Source organism: Epargyreus clarus, unplaced genomic scaffold (genome assembly GCF_041222505.1).
Source record: "Epargyreus clarus isolate Ecla_fem2 unplaced genomic scaffold, WU_Ecla_fem_2.2 ptg000011l, whole genome shotgun sequence".
In the NCBI taxonomy this organism is placed as follows: domain Eukaryota; kingdom Metazoa; phylum Arthropoda; class Insecta; order Lepidoptera; family Hesperiidae; genus Epargyreus; species Epargyreus clarus.
Window position 1 is genome coordinate 509,812 of NW_027332219.1, and position 16,924 is coordinate 526,735.

Below are 16,924 nucleotides of genomic sequence, written 5' to 3' on the forward strand. Positions count from 1 at the left end.
CACAAAATTATTACAAGTAAAATAATAGTAACTTGCTGCGTATCAGATAAAATAAAATATATATTATTAATAAAATAAAAATAAAAAGATTTTTTATGAAATATTTGTGATGTGAAATTAATTTATTAAAAATTTTACGGCTCGTAAGGCAAATGTTAAGATTATGCATTTAAAATAGAATATCTGTTATATTTTTTTATTTAAAAAATTAATACGTTACAATTATTTGGAATTTAAAATTGTTTTGTTTTTTTTTTAAGAAATAAAATAAATATATATTTTAAACACAGCTAACACAGTTACTATTAAACAATAAAAGATAATATCATTATTATTATAACACTCAATAGTGTTTTTATTTTATTATAATTTAATATAACAATAAAAATAGGCAGACTCGGTTCATTAGGGCGTGTACACACAGAGAAAAAACGCTGCGTTTTAATTCAATTATTTTTGTATAAAATTGTTAAAGAACTGATTTATTATCATACAAAGTATTTGTGCCATTCGGACCAGCCGTAAATATACTTAACACAAATAATTTTGTACTTTTAGTTATATATAAATAATGTATTATTCCTTTTTATTGAATAAAATATAATGAAAGTTCTGTAAATACACGTGTATGTATTTATCTTGCACATGAAAAAAACTTTAATATATTTATTTCAAATAAATGTATTCTGTTCTTAGCATGTATATATGATATTATTGAAAAGCTATTTACGTTTTTTGGTCAAGTAAATACATCAGTGTAATTTTCTTTAAAAATGTGTGTCTTAAATTTAACTTGAAATGAATGTTTACCATAAGATTTATACTGAAAATCTTATAAGTACATTTTATATTCTATATTTATTATAATTTGTAATATAGGCAGAGTTTTCAATTTTAGTATCGGAGTTATCCAAAACAAAATATTATGAAAGTGCGTTTTATAAATCGCAGCGTTTTAACAGTCCGTGTGACGCGCCCTTACAATACAAACTTAAATATAAACAGGAACATCCAGATTAAGTATAGTCGATGTGGTTGATTTATCCGTCCGTGTCGTTGGGCTGTAACAAATAATAATAATAAAATAATATAAAAATAATAATAATATAATATAAATATTTAAATCATCCGTGGTAGCTCAGTGGAATGATATTTTAAGACATAGATAAATTAGTTTTTGGTAGCTCGGTGGAATTATTCTAGCAATTCTTGGGTAGCTCAGTACAATATTAACAATTCTGAAGTTTAGGATGTTGATTATCAGGATTCTCTAAAAACTTTTAAGTAGTGTGAATTAGAAATGAAATAGTTGTCTTTAAGCCAGTTATGTCACAGTGTTCGGTAATGCTTTTTATATTATTGAGTTACACGATTACTTTGAGTTGAAATTATACGTGTGGTGCCATCTGTTATCACATAGTAGAAGGTGTGGACATTAAGTTGAACATTAATTTTAAACAAAATAATGAATTAATAATTGCACAATGATTATCAAGTTTAGTCCATTGTATTGACCAAGTGGGAATTCTCAGGTTTTAAAAAACTCTTAGGTTTCTCAGACTTGTAAATTTGTGTTATTTGTTGAGTTTTTCTTCACCCTCATAGCAAATGATTATTATTGTGTATACAAAGTAACTAAAGTCTTCGATTTAAGAAGACGTTATTATAATTTTTGTTATTAATACATGTACCGCCATCTGTTGCCGAGTAGCGGAAAACGTGACTAAAGCAGGACATTAAATAACTTTGTTTATTTCACTAATATGTTAATTTTATTTCTGCCTAATAACAGTAGTGTGAAGCACTGTGTTCTGGTTTGAAGTATGTGTTAAGGAAATACTTATCCGAAGTACTGCAGCTTGGTCCTCAGGGGTAGCGGAACGCCTCGGATAAGTATGTCCCCCTTACCACACCCTTCAAACCGGAACACAGCAGCGCTTAACACTGCTGTTATTAGGTAGAAATAGGTGTGGCGGTGGTGCCGCCGGAGTCGAACCACAAAGGGTTCTACCACCTTCAATAAACGTTTTTTACTATAAAGAAACTTACCCTGGCGGGGTATACGAAGGTGGTAGTGTGAGCAGCTCCGAACATGTTAGTGGCGCGGCAGGTGAACTCCCCCATATCGCTCCAACGGAGTGAGGAGATCACCAGTTCACCAGAACGAAGCACCTGTTAAATAAGAATGACTATTTAATTGCAACTCTTTTTAATTCTACTGCTGGGAATGTAGCTGGAAGGGCCCAAGTGTTAAGGGTCAATCTGTTCGATTTTTAAACTATGAGGCCGCTAAAGGTTGTATGACTGTTATCAATAATAATCAGGATTGACGCATTACGGCTCCGAAGTACTGAATTATGTAATACTAGCCGCATCCGATGTTGCTTAACTTTGTGAATCCGTTATGTTCTACATAAAAATTTAAAGTACTTATAATATGCAATGTGAATATAACATTTCATCGTATTTACTTTTGCATTAGTCGTTCATTTATAAAAACACAATAACTATATAAATTTAATTTTATTATATATTTATTTTAATTAAGAGTGGGATTTTCGCTGAGCGAACATATCATCCCGTACAAAACAGAATAGAAAATAAACTATTTATCCCATAAAATTGTATAATACTTATATTTCAAAAGATTTCTAATCGCGCACATACGGAGTTTCTTTCGCCACTACCTGTCCATACCGAACCATTTTCCTAAGCAGTAGTAGTAAATTTTAATTTTACAGAACAGCCTACAAAAATAACATTATTACAAAGAACTACATATAATCTGAAAATCAAAACATCCAAACTGACCTTCATCCTAGGGTTCTTCGCAATGGTGCTGTTATCATATGTCCACACGACATGGGGTCTTGGGTGGCCACGCACCCTGCAGGGTAGCACCACCTTGTTGCCGATGACGTCCACAAACACCTTGTAGGAGACCAGCACGCGAGGAGCGAGGGGAACCAGCTTCGAACGCTCTGTTAGGTCGGTGGTGCCATCTAGTGGTGAGGAGAATAATGTTTTAGTTAATATGAGATTTTTTATAATTATGATATGATGATATGAGATATGATATGATGTACTTTATTAAATTTACAACAAAATTAAAGACAGTTTTAAAATACAATTAAAAACTAATATACTACATCTACTACAATAAGCATTAAGTTTTATAAATAAAGTAAATGAGCCATATTGCTGCCTTGGGTATACTTCCTCGAGCAATAAGTACTACTGCATTAAGTAGATTTAGTTTATCTAGCGTTAAAATGTATATTTTATTATGGAAGTTTACAAATTCTTACAATACGTGTGACGCCATCTCTTAACGAGTAGTGGGAAGTCACCACATAGGTACAGTAATAAATAATATTTATTGTACGCTTATTTACATTTTTACTATATATTTATATGTACAAAATCTGGTGTTAAAAAGGGCAAAACAAAATGAACCATCTTATGTTAAAGTGAATTGTTAAAGTAGGTTTGTTTATTATCAAAAGATTTTATAAGGTTCAAATGGTGGACGAGGATGCAATGGTAAATGCTCACTATCATCTTATTCCATATAGATATGAGGTTCTATATGATGTTGATAACGGATGCGTTGTCACTCCTAAGGACTAAAGTGATCGCCTCAAATTAATAATGAAGGCCAGACGAAATACTACGTATATGATGTAAATTCAAAAAAAATGGCAAGGTTTATATTCATGCAACACACTTTCATTTAAACATGGTATTAGACATCGCTACCTATAAACTTCAATCAATCTCAGATAAGACTAGATTCCTACCTGAGGTTGGCAATAAATGCTACTCCTGAGGACCCCGTCAAACCGCCTTAGATAAGTTTATTTGCTTTAGAAAGCTTTTAAAAATAGAAATGAGTGTGGCAATACCACTACCGTTAAATGTAAATCCAAAATTTTTCAATCCAATTACATTTCAAAATAAATTCAACGTAAAAATATTCTTATTATTTTTCTATAGTTTTTGTGCTTATTGTTTACCATTACTATTCACTAACTTCATCAGCGAAGTAAAATTTTATCTGTGAAACAAATCATCAACGATTGTTTCATAAGACGACGTAAAAATAGAATCGACACAATTGTTACTTCGTTTTTTACGAGTGTTTTATTGTTTTATGTATCCGGAAGGGTTCTTTCTACTACTTTCGGAAGTAAAAACTTTGATTAGTTTGACTACTTGGGTTATGCATTTTCCGTTTTGATTGTAGTTTTCGAGTTGGTCTTTAGTTTTGTTTTCGTTGCTTGTTTGTGTTATAAATTTATAATCTGAGATATTAATGACAAGATTCATGTTTGTTTTTATCCTGTCGTTTTTTAAGTGACGATCCTACAAAAAAATTTTCATAAAGTATTATACTTTGAAGAAGATGTTAGAATCCTTTGTGGTTTGGAGGCACTACCAAACCTAGTTTTGACTTACGGCAGCAGTGTTCATTTGAAGGATTTGGTAAGGGAGACATACTTTTCCGAGGCGTTCTAACTTAGTTTTCAAGGTAGCAACGCAGTAGTGGCCTGCCATAGAACTTCATTCTTACTTGGGGTTGTTTTTTTTTTTTATAATATAGGACTAGCAGATGAACATGCAGTTCACCTGATGGTAAGTGGCTACTGCCGCCCATGGGCATCTGTAATCAACCCCCGATAGAATTAGATATTCCTACCCGAAGTCGGCCACAGATGTGCCGCTGCCCCTGAGGACTAAGCTGGAACGCCTCGGAAAAGTCTGTCTCACTTACTTCAAACCGAAACACAGCAGCGCTTAACACTGCTGTAATGAGGTAGAAATAGGTGTGGCGGTGGTGCCGCTGGAGTCGAACCATAAAGGGTTCTACCAAAAATTTCGTATATCTTATTGCGTGTATCTTAATTTACAATTCGATGTATTTCACACAAACGAGCGTGCAAATATCAAAAAGTTGCGGATAATATGAGGCACATATTTATAGATAAAATAGTTATTAGGAAGCACAATCAATACACGATGATTTTTGGTATCCTGATCTATTTCATTTATAACAGTCATTTATAATATTATTGCAAAAAAAGCGACATTTCTTCGAGGCAATTCAGCTTAGTCCTCAGGGATAGCGGCACATCTGTAGTCGACCGCCTCAGGTAGGAATCTAATCTTATCTGGTGTTGTTTACAGATGTCCATTGGCAGCAGCTCTCCATAAGGTGGACTGCTCATCAGCTACTCTAATCATAAGGTACTTACCAGCGCTAACAACAACGGTAGTAGTCTTAGTGGTCAAAGACCCAGCCACGACGAGGCAGGAGTACCGCGTGGTGCCCTCCGACCGCGGCACTAACAACGTTGAGGTGATCCGAGCGAGGGATGTCGGGTTGGTGTCGATGATCTCGTTGGATTCTAGATCGAACTGGAAGAGAAGATAAAGCTTACGTTAAACATAGGAAAACTCAAATAATGAAAAAAGAAACAAATTTATAACAGTTAAAGTATTAAAATAGCTGAAACAGATTTTGTTATCGCAGTTAATACTCTTGATAATTTTCAGGGCTCCGTACGAAAAACAAAAGATTACTCGTGCTTCTGTCTGTCCGTCTGTCACAGCTAATTTGTTATATTAAGAATTAGCAACCAATAACGCAGTCCAATTTATTGTAAATGATTACTGCTACTCATGGAGATCTGTAATCAACCTCAGATAGGATCAGTGTCTTATCTGAGTTCGATTACGCATTACTCCCCAGAGGACTAAGTTGTAACGCCTATAAGTATATAAGGATAAATTTGTCTCCCTTACCATACCCTTCAAACCAGACAACAGCACCGCTAACACTGCGGTTATTAGATAGAAATAGGTGTGGCGGTGGTGCCGCCGGAGTCGAATCACATAGGGTTCTACCACCTTCCAAGTGATCTAATAATAGGTATTTTTCGTACATTTTACGTAAGAATGTACGTTCATTCATGAAGTACGTTCATGAAGTATAAGATTTTATTGAAAATAATTCAACGTTTACAATACAGACATTATCCATTACCAATTCTTATGTGTGGCCTTCAACCATGGCGTCGTAACCCACGTATTTTACGTGGGTACTGCGCAAAAAAATGTGGCATTGAAGTAAAAATTCAAATTGTATTCAAGGATTTTGTCACAAACGGTTGTATAAGTTGTACGAGAGTACAAACTGTTACTACGCCTATCCAAGTGTACTTAAAATTAATCCTTATCCTTACTAATATTATAAATTCGAAAGTAACTCTGTCTGTCTGTCTGTCTGGTTGTCTTTTCTTCACGCCTAAACCACTGAACCGATTTTAATGAAATTTTGTACAAATATAGTCTGAGGCCCGAGAAAGGACATATGATAGTTTTTATCCCGGAAACCCCACGGGAACTAGGGATGGCGATCTAAGATCGATTAATCGGAGAATCGATCTTTTGGACCAAAAAAATCGATTATTTCTATCGATATTATTGGGGATTGAATGTTACACAATGTTAGTTACCGTACTCCTCCGAAACGGCTTTACCGATTTTCACCAAATTTTTTATGCATATTCAGTAGGTCTGCGAATCGGCTACTGTCTATTTTTCATCCCCCTAAGTGATAAGGGTTGTTCACCTTTAACATTTTTTTATTTATATGGCAACACAACGTTTGCCGGGTCAGCTAGTAAGATAATATTTCCCAACTAACCTCATAAACCGGCGCGTCGTTCCTAAACCAGTGTATAGATGGCGCTGGAGCTGCTAACGCTTCGCATGTCAGTTCTAGAGTGGTGCCAGGCTTGTGTATGGAGAAGGCTGGTAGTTTACTGGTCAGGGATATGAACTTCTTGGATGATGAGTCACTGGTTGGTACGGCTGAAGACAAGGGAAGTAAAAATAATTGAAATTAATAAAAAATACGAAGACAAGTGAAGTAAAAAATAAAATAAAAAACACTGTGATGATACGAAGTCGGGTAATACATTCAGAATTTTACTATTTAAATAACGTGCGACTAACGACTATTAAAAATCAATCTTAGATCTAATTTTAATAATGATCGAAATTTAATAATTTGTAGTAGGATTTCTCTAATTGTAATATTTGCATAGACTATTATTAGAATGGGCATAAGTGCATACTGTGCGTAAATATCAGTGAAATTTGTCCATTGCATTATCATGCGTTAAGATCTATTTAATATTCCTATTACCCAATAGATGGCGCACATTCCAAATGATTAAGAATTGAGTATCCCTTTATAAAGCACTACTTTACATACTTTAATAACATGATTAAAATATTTAAATAACAATAGAGAAATTTACAGTTCATTTTATTTTATATATAGACTGCAATTTAATATGTTACCATAAAATAAAATTAATTCAAGATTATAAAAACAATATCTTTATAAGTAATACTTTTTAATTGTATTTGTATAAAAATATGTATAATAAAGTGTTCTGCTATACACGGATAATTACGGCAAAATTATTTCGAATATGTTTTATTTAACCAATTACATTGTAACATTACCATTAGCCGAACTAAAAATTAATATATTTAATAAATTCGCCCAAAACAGAAAATCGACAATAAAATCAAGTTTTACTTACCGTTTGTTTGTATATGGTTATCCATTTCGGCTAATAATTTCATATGTCTGTTCACATTGGCGGTTCGGCCTCCGCTCAGTAGCGCCGCAGCGGCGAATAGCAGAACTAAGTAATACATTGTGTTTGTACTAACGAGATTCAAGGTTTCGAGGGATGTCTGAAACAAGGGAAATAATTTTATTAATAAACAAATAATTAAGACCCATTCTTGCAATTATACATTTTTTTTTATAATATTAGGGTAGCAGACGAGCATGCAGTCCACCTGATGGTAAGTGATTACTGCCGCCCAGAGGTCCATCTCTGTAATCAACCCCAGATAGGATTAGATATTCCTACCTGAGGTCGGCCACAGATGCACCGCTATCCCTTAGGACTAAGCTAGAACGCCTCGGAAAAGTCTGTCTCCCTTACCACACCCTTCAAACCGGAACACAGCAGCGCCTAACACTGCTGTTATTAGGTAGAAATAGGTGTGGCGGTGGTGCCGCCGGAGTCGAACCACAAAGGCTTCTACCACCTTCAATAAATGAATGATTTCGATATCTGTCTGGCCGCGGATCCTCTGCGATTCAGACCAATATGGTGACCGCTCCGCCACGCGAGTCGAAAAATTCCGAAAATATTTTTAAGGCATTCTGAAATATTTTTTAAGTACTTAAAAAATTGTAGCGAATTGATCATTCGTTTATGAATTTACAAAAATAATTACAACTTTTAATACAACAATGTTAAATCCCTATCTCTGTAGCCTCACATAAAAACAATGATAATCCAGTGGTTAAGAAATTCGACCTCTCAATCGAGGAGTCCGGTTTTCAAATCTCAGGCACGCACCTCTGAGTTTTCAAAGGTGCGTAATACAAATTAATCATCACTTGCTTAAACGGTGAAGGAAAACCTCGCACACATCGAGAGCAAAGCTGCGTATCTGAGATTTATAAAAAAAATATCAATGGTATGTGAAGTCTACCAATACGCACTTGGCCAGCGCGATGGACTATGGCCTAATCCTCATTCTAAGAGGAAACCCGTGCCCAGCAGTGGGAGTAATGGGTTGATGATGACATAATTATTATCAAATATCTCATCAGATATTTTTACAAGAATATCTTCAAGATAGAGACAGCCCTGTTATAATTTTATAGTAAATGTATGTATTATTGATGTAATTTGTTAGCAATCTATTGCCGTGTACTGTCTTGTAACTGTAGGAACATTTCACATCTTGTCATAAGTAACGGGATGATTGTGAAATTATAACCATTTTCAAATGTTTCGCTCCTTACGGTACATTTGTGTGATATTATTGTATTGTGGGAAAGTTAATCTTCTTCAGTATTATTTAAACAGCATATATTCTATATTTCTATTTTACAATAAAAGAAAAAGTGTTTTCTTTAGTTATATTTCAGAATTGTTGCTTCATTTTAATATTGCATATTTAACTTAGCCATTATTTTATCTCCCAAAAGTACTTAACAGTGAAAAAAGTGCTATGGCTGCTCTCTTAATATTTTGTTCTTTTCTTTTTTTTTGGACAACGCCTAATTATTACGGGTAATTTATTAACCGGGAATTTATTACAGGTTAAAAAATAAAGCTATTTCGATGTGCGATAGATAGACAAACGCTTAATCTTTCTGTTAAGATTTTCTTAAGGGAAAACGCGATCTTTAAAAACGGACATACAAACTATTTCGTCCTAGAATTAGAGATAAAGTTCTTCTTTCTTGGAAAAGTCTTAGAGATATAGTTCTACCACAAAAGGTGTGAACTACTTCATTACTTATTTGAAAGGTCAATATAAGTAGGTAAGTAATATTTGTGACACCTTTTAAATCAAAACACAGCAATGCTCCTACAGGGGCAATAAGAGATACGGTGGAAGCGCTGTAGCAGTGAAAGAAAAAAGTTTAAAGCTGCATAACTGATTTAAAAGCTTTGGTAATATGCGGCATTACAAATTAGTTCTAACAGCAACGCATCTATGATCTATGGCCCTAAATCAAACAGTTTATCTAAGAAACTGTTATACTTAGGGTCAATTAATTGACCACAGTGACTACCTATGTCACCTATGCCTATAAAGATCACACACTCAATTTCTAATTTAAAATCCTAATGCCTAAACGCATCAATGAGAATCCGTTGATTTCAAACAGCATGATGACGCAACATGCAAAAAAACCTACGCAACATTTTTGGGTGACGTAATAGTTGAAAAAACTACCCTTTCTTAGAAGGTGTGTCGGTTAGCAACAGAAAAAAATGGTCAGTAAATTATTACGGGCCGGCACGCCAACTTCCTACATTTTTTAAGTGGAGATGGTAAGGCGTGTTACACGTGGAGCGGTTAGAACGCAGCGTTTTTCTTTGATTTTTTGGGAGGACATAATTTATGAAACGAAATTATCCACGGACCAGAAAATAATAACAATTGCTACTTTTTTAATTTATAAAAATAAAAATATGAACATTATTACGAGTATATGAATAAGCAAGTATACAAATCGCAGAAATAAATGATTTAATATTTAAGTATAAGTTTTATTTTTCTTCACATGTTATTATTATTGTTTTTCTGACTAACCATACTTACTTTCATTTATATATTTAGAATTAACACTATCTATAGTCTATCTATAGTTCTCGCCAAACTGCTAGTCCACTCTGAAGTTGTTGCGAGCAGGCATAATCATACAATTTTCTATGGCGACGCGATTCATTTCTATATTCAGAGTGGACTAACAGTTTTACGTGGACTATACGTTAGAGTCAATTGAAGTCGTAGACATGAAGACTGACTGATGAATAAAATAAATTAATATAACCTAATAATTTTATCTACTTTCTGCTGCAATGCTAATGTGTACGGAGGACCCGTGCTGAGCACAATATTTTATGAACAAATCATCTAATAATTCCATCATCATCATCACTATCAACCCATTACTGTCCCACTGCTGGGCACGGGTCTCCTCTCATTATGAGAAGGATTAGGCCATAGTCCACCGCGCTGGCCAAGTGCGTATTGGTAGACTTCACAAACCTTTGAGATTTTTTTATAAATCTCCCCGGTATGCAGGTTTCCTCACGATGTTTTCCTTCACCGTTTAGCAAGCGATATTTTATTATTTACGCACATAAGTTTCAAAAATCAGAGGTGCGTGCCTGGGATTTGAACCTCGGACCCCTCGATCAAGAATCTACTAGACTATCACTGTCTGATATTTAATAATTTTATATCTAATAATTAATATTACATATCTAATAATTTAATACATCTATAATACCATACAGATCTAACAAACAATATACAGCTTAAATTCTGTTTTTAGAAGCATGAATTTTACAGAAGTTTAACACTATGAAATCGTTTTGAAAATTAAGATAAGAAATGAAAGCTTATATAATAGATACCTGTTTAAGTTTGAGCGTGCAAACCGCTTTGAGTATGAAACCCCACTTACTTATTAGAAGAATCTGCACTTGTAACTATGTAATTTCGTATGACACTTCTGTCTGCACTTTCACGACACGGCAAATTATAGTCATTTAGTTAATTATGTGCCGTGATCGGATTTTATCTTACTTTTAATGCTACTTTGCAAATACCTACTGTAAATTAAAAATACATTTCCGTTCTTATGTCAATTTATTATTTATTCATCTGTGGCTGATTTCAGGTAGGACTGCGATTCTATCTGGGGTTGAATATAAATGTCCATGAGTGACAATGGCCACTCATCATCACGTGGAGAGCATGCTACTTTCTACTGCAATGTCGTAAAACAATTTTAGGCGGCAAAACGGGTGTTACGCCTGCGATGGTGAATAATCCTACAATTTTATTTATTCCTGATCGGGGGGTTCGAACCTAGCACTTTTTACTCAGTGATTACAAGGTTTTAAGCCATAAGCAGTTTTAATTAAGGCCAGTAATTTATTGTCTAACGTAAGTTAGTTATATAATCAGGGCTGGATTTGAGAGAGAGCAGGCAGATATTAATAAATAGAGACAAAATATTAAAATTTCTACGTGTCAACAATTTTGTGGACTTATTTATTTCACTCATTTTTTCATAACTATTTGTTTTCCATTTTTTGTTAAAATAATTTTATTTGTTGACAAGATTTTTTGTTAGATTTGACGTAAGAAAATGTTACAATTATTTCGAAAATAATTAGGGGTCTCCGTTCCTTAGTTGCCTTAGGGCTCGCAGACTTTCGAATCCAGCCCTGTATCCCGTCAGAATCATCGAGATCATACCAGAACGAAGGAAGAGATTAAACTTGCAATGATGTCATAAATCTGAGGTATTTCTAGACATTTCTAGTTATGGTACGAGAATTTAAACACATGAAGTTATGGCAATAGGGTTATTTAAAATTACTTATTTTAAAACAAAAATAGATTTTTAATCTATAAATGCAATAAATTCACTAACCTTTGTATATATTAAGTTCTAAGTAGGTAGCAAAAAAATATCATTTTTGTAATATAATGCAAAGCAAATTATTTCCTCTTATAACAAAAAAATACGAGCTGTTTAAGTTTTGTAAAAAATCTATAATTCAGAAAATAGTATTACTAAAAGTATTCGAAACTTATGTCAATTAATTTTATTAAATGAAAATGAAAACGAGAACTTTCTCAAACTTTAATAAGTTTAAATTCTAAACTTTCGTAAAAAATAACTTATTTAGAAACAGATAAAAAATAAATCGCAGAAAATTTAAAACGCAACCTGCCAACGAAACACGTCCAGAAATTAAAAATAAAAACCAACCTTTACAATCACAACTAATTCACTTTCAGAACACACGAACACAATTAAATAAAGAACGAAACTGTCATTAGAATTCGAATTCACTTTTTGAAATTGGGCGCGCACTCGGGAGCAATGTCCCTGGGAACTGTGGTTGGTAATGGACGTCCGCCATTTATATACCAAGCGGGAACGGTTTTCTTGAATTTAAAATTGAATTCAACACGCCTATCTGTATAAATAAATTAATTGGACTGTTTGTCTGTGATTTTGATTTTCCGTGGCACCATAGACTACTTAGTTATTTTTTTTCTGTGGATAAAATATTTTGTCAATGGTGAAGAATTTTATATAAAAAAATTAGAGTCTGATTAAAATTATGAAAAAAATTGTAAAAGTTTTAAGTAAGATCTATATTTACCTACATACAAAATTATCATTATTAAAATATATCATTTTAAGTATCATTATAGTTTATAATTGCAAAAATAGGTAATTTATAGTTTTTTCAACTTTTTATCGTAGTGTAAAAAAAAAACAGGAATTTTTACAGGTATAATTTTCACCTAAATAAAATGTTTTAAAAAATTAAAAGCTTTTTGTCTCTAATTCACCTCTAGTTTGAGAGCATTTTGGATACCGCAGGTTCAAAGAATAGTTCGTTTAATACAAAAAATAATGAGTTTTTAATTCGCGCCTCCTCAAAATTATTTTATTTATTTATTGCAAAATACACACAACAACAACTTACAAGAAAATATAAGCGATATGTGATGCGGTGAGAGAGCGTCGCAAAATACTAGAGGTAGCAGCATTAATTTACATTAGGTTACATTTCCATGATAACTTATATAAAACCTAATTCAAAGGGCAACTGCCGCAACAATCTCAAAACACTATTCATAATGTTATACAATCTATGTCTATAAAATATTATTAATCGAAGTGTATTTCTAAAATACACTGTAAATTCATTAACATTCTTAAATTTTTTTTAATCTTCATAAAATAAATATGTCTTAGATTAATGATTTTTTTAAATGAAAATATTAATTACCTACTAAATTACTTTTATAACAATAACACTTAAGGTAACAAGTCCTAATAATTTTATCTAAAAATCCCGCCTGAATCGGTTCAGTAATATCATAAATTACATAAAAATAAAATAAAATCACTATAAATTAGAACCGTCTATAAAGGCATTATGAAGATAAGAAAGTACTTACACAATAATGTATAGAACATACGTTTATATAATATATAAAATATCATAACGTTAAAGTCTTACAAAATATTTTATCGTAAGACTTGCGAATTACTCTTATCCACTAGTAAAACCTCTTGTGGTTCGACTCCGGCGGCACCACCGCTGCACCTATTTCTGCCTCATAACAGCAGTGTTAAGCGCTGGTGTGTTCTGATTTGAACGGTAAGGGAGATATACTTTTTCGAGGCGTTCCAGCTTCTTCTTCAGGGGCAGCAGCGCATCTGTGGCCGACCTCAGGTAGCAATATCTAATCCTATCTGGGGATGAACACAGATGTCCATGAGCGGGAGTAACCACTTACCATCAGGTGGACTGCGTGCTCGTCTGCTAATCCTGTTTTATAAAAAAAACGGTGTAAAAGCTTGTAGAGTCAGTGTTGTTAGACCAGGGAGGTACCACCGTCACACCCATTTCTAGTGTGAAGTAGGTCTCCGTTTAGGTGGAAGGGTGGGGATGTCGTCTGAGTTACATATAAAGCTACCAACTTAGTCCTCAAGAGTTGAAACGCATATATGATCGGCTTTAAGTAGAACACCGTATCCATATGAAGTTGGAGAGTTTCTATATGAAGCATAGATTAGTAAAGATTACTCACTCCAAACAAGAAAATGTACCCAGTTTTGAGAATTGAAATAGTTGCGTAAAAAAAGTTTTGCCACGTCTCCGTGCTAAAATGTCCCTAAAATATTTGAAATAATTATTTATTTATTACGTAAATTACGTAATTATTACGTAAATTAGTTATTTATTCGTAAATTTTCTCTAACAATGTTTTTATTTGTCAAGGATTCAAAAAAAGAACTTACTAAAATAAGCAGTTTGTGGCTTCATTCAATTTCAAGGCGGCGAAGTATCTTTACTAATCTATGATATGAAGGTGGTAGAAACCTTTGTGGTTCGACTCCGGCGGCACCATCGTCACATATATTTCTACCTAATAACAGCAGTATTCCCGAGGCGTTCCAGCTTAGTCCTCAAAGGTCGCGGCGCATTTATTTAGTTACCTATATTTACTGGACTGGACGCTCGTTTGCTACTTTTATATTATAAAAAATAAGTTGGTTACAGATGTTCATGGGCGGCAGTAGCCACTAACCATCATGAACTGAATACTCCTTTCCATAAATTTTTATATAATAGTGAATATTTTATAAAAATACCGACGAAATCGCAGGGAAAAGTTAGTTCATACGTAAAGAACACGTACATTATGAAAACAATCCTGAAATCCTACAGGCACGCACTACCGAACCTAGTTGCATCTCTTTCTTGCACAAGCAAAAGTAACCTGAAAGACAGAGACAAACTATGGATCTAAATTGAAGTTACTTTTAGTTTTAGGGTTCTGTATCCAAAGGGCAATTAATAAAAAAATCAAAAACCCGACTGCACTGAAAAGGCGTAAGTAGAATTTCCAAGTACAGTGAAATAGGTGTTTCATTATTTTTATCCAAGAAGCCAGATACAAAGTTGCATAGTAGGTATCTGCTACATAAACAAAAGATGTTCAAACAATATTATCCTATTTTATCCTCGTAGTGCTTATTTACGCTATATAAAGAACCTGTGTCAAATTCCAGAACGCTAAAGTTCAGCGGTTTACCTTTACATTGATGTCTGGCACAGCAACTTACTCATTTTGTCAGACAGTCATCTCGATGTGTTATATATATTATATATGGAAATGTGTAATGTATGTGTAATCTCCTTTTAATTTCCTTTATTTTGATATCCTACTCGATAGGTTTGTTAACTTTTTTTAAAACGTGTTACTATTTCGGGAAAAAACCCACCGTAAATGGTGATATATAACTTCAGTAATTCAAAGTTCCAGTCATTATTTTACCTCGTTAGGGGTAGAATTTCATTATTTTTTCCAACAAGCCAGATACGAAGTTTCATAGTGCTTGCTTCAAAATTGACGGTTTGTCACATTAACTTTTCACCCTTATTTTACCCTCTACGGGGTTGATTTTTCAGAAGGGGATAAATAGGTGTGTCCTTGTTCCTAACCAGAAAGCCAAATACTAAATTTTATAGTAGTTGCTTCAAAATTAAAGGATTTCAAAAAAACTGTTTCATTTTCTTTCATTTCATACCCTACTCAATAGGTTCGGTTATCTTTATTTTTTTAATATGTTAGTATTTCGCGCCAAAAATCCGCCATTTTGATTTTTTTTTCTAACACCTATCTAAGGACACTCGGGTCATTGAGACGAATATAATGACACCTTAATTGTCGACATTCATCCAGCCGTTTGTTAGATCCGACCAAATAAAGAAAGACAAACATACAAGATATGCGCGAAAAACATAACCCTTCCTTGGCAGTCGGGTAAAAATGGAAGGCTTTTGTTAAGCCTCCGCAGCCAGAACCGTAATAGATGGATTCTTGATTTTTTACAAAATATGTGTAATGGTGGTCGCTATGACAATAAATATTAAAAATAAAAAATCTTGAAAATAAATTGGGGTCGCCATACAAGAATACAATTTTTCGGTGATTTTATCTTTATCTATTGAACCGTAATAGATAGACAGTTCAAATTTTAACAACACATTTGCTTGCTCCTATGATAATCAATAATAAATTTAAAAAAATGGGGTACGAAACCCTCTGTGTGTGAGTTTGACTCACACTTGGACAACCATTTTCAACATAACAAATTTCTTTTTAGAGCATAATTATGAAGTATTATAATTATGTTCCACTTAACAGTGTGCATGTTTACATCGATTTATCCAGGCTTATAAATGTCAATTCTTTTTCTTTTAACTCTAAACTTATGAAACTTCATGCATTTAAAGTAGCCTTTTTATAAAGTTGCATTTATTAAACTTGAGCAAGACTTATACTTCAGATTTATAACTATTAATAATGTTTTATATTTAGAAATTTACATTAATGAAGAAAATTGCGTTGAACAAATGACTATTAAGACTAAATGGCGGTTACTAATTGCAAGTGGAATATAAGTTCTTCCAAAGTCGATCACAAATAAATATTGACCCTATTTTTTTTAAACTCCTTAAAATACATATCTTATATAACTTCCAAAATTTACACAAATCCAATAACACCTCATATGTTAAATTCGGTGAAGTCGTTTGGGCTGTACACTCGAATGACATTACCCTCCGCTATCGGCTAAAATTAAACTGGAATTGTTCATAGTAAGTCTGTATTGCCCATAGATATAGGATGTCAAAGATACACAATGTCAGTTTAAACGCATTACCAAATTGTTATGTGTATGTGCGTA

General features: G+C 33.3%; 1 protein-coding gene across 2 annotated transcripts in view; it reads right to left on the minus strand.

The window, feature by feature from the left end:
- Nucleotides 1-253: 253 nt before the first annotated feature.
- LOC140745781 (neural/ectodermal development factor IMP-L2) overlaps nucleotides 254-16,924 on the minus strand; it is an 84,727-nt gene continuing 68,056 nt past the window's right edge. Inside the window, exons 1-7 of one of the 2 annotated variants that reach the window (XM_073077682.1) lie at nucleotides 12,413-12,529; nucleotides 7,620-7,776; nucleotides 6,710-6,876; nucleotides 5,256-5,418; nucleotides 2,812-3,002; nucleotides 2,050-2,172; nucleotides 254-1,061 (exon numbers count right to left, since the gene is read on the minus strand). In XM_073077682.1, coding sequence (XP_072933783.1) covers nucleotides 1,041-1,061; nucleotides 2,050-2,172; nucleotides 2,812-3,002; nucleotides 5,256-5,418; nucleotides 6,710-6,876; nucleotides 7,620-7,737 — 783 coding nt within the window. In that variant the 5' untranslated portion in view covers nucleotides 7,738-7,776; nucleotides 12,413-12,529 and the 3' untranslated portion in view covers nucleotides 254-1,040. Of the gene's footprint in view, nucleotides 1,062-2,049; nucleotides 2,173-2,811; nucleotides 3,003-5,255; nucleotides 5,419-6,709; nucleotides 6,877-7,619; nucleotides 7,777-12,412; nucleotides 12,530-16,924 lie in introns of those variants that run through there. The other variant, XM_073077684.1, reaches the window with a different exon arrangement.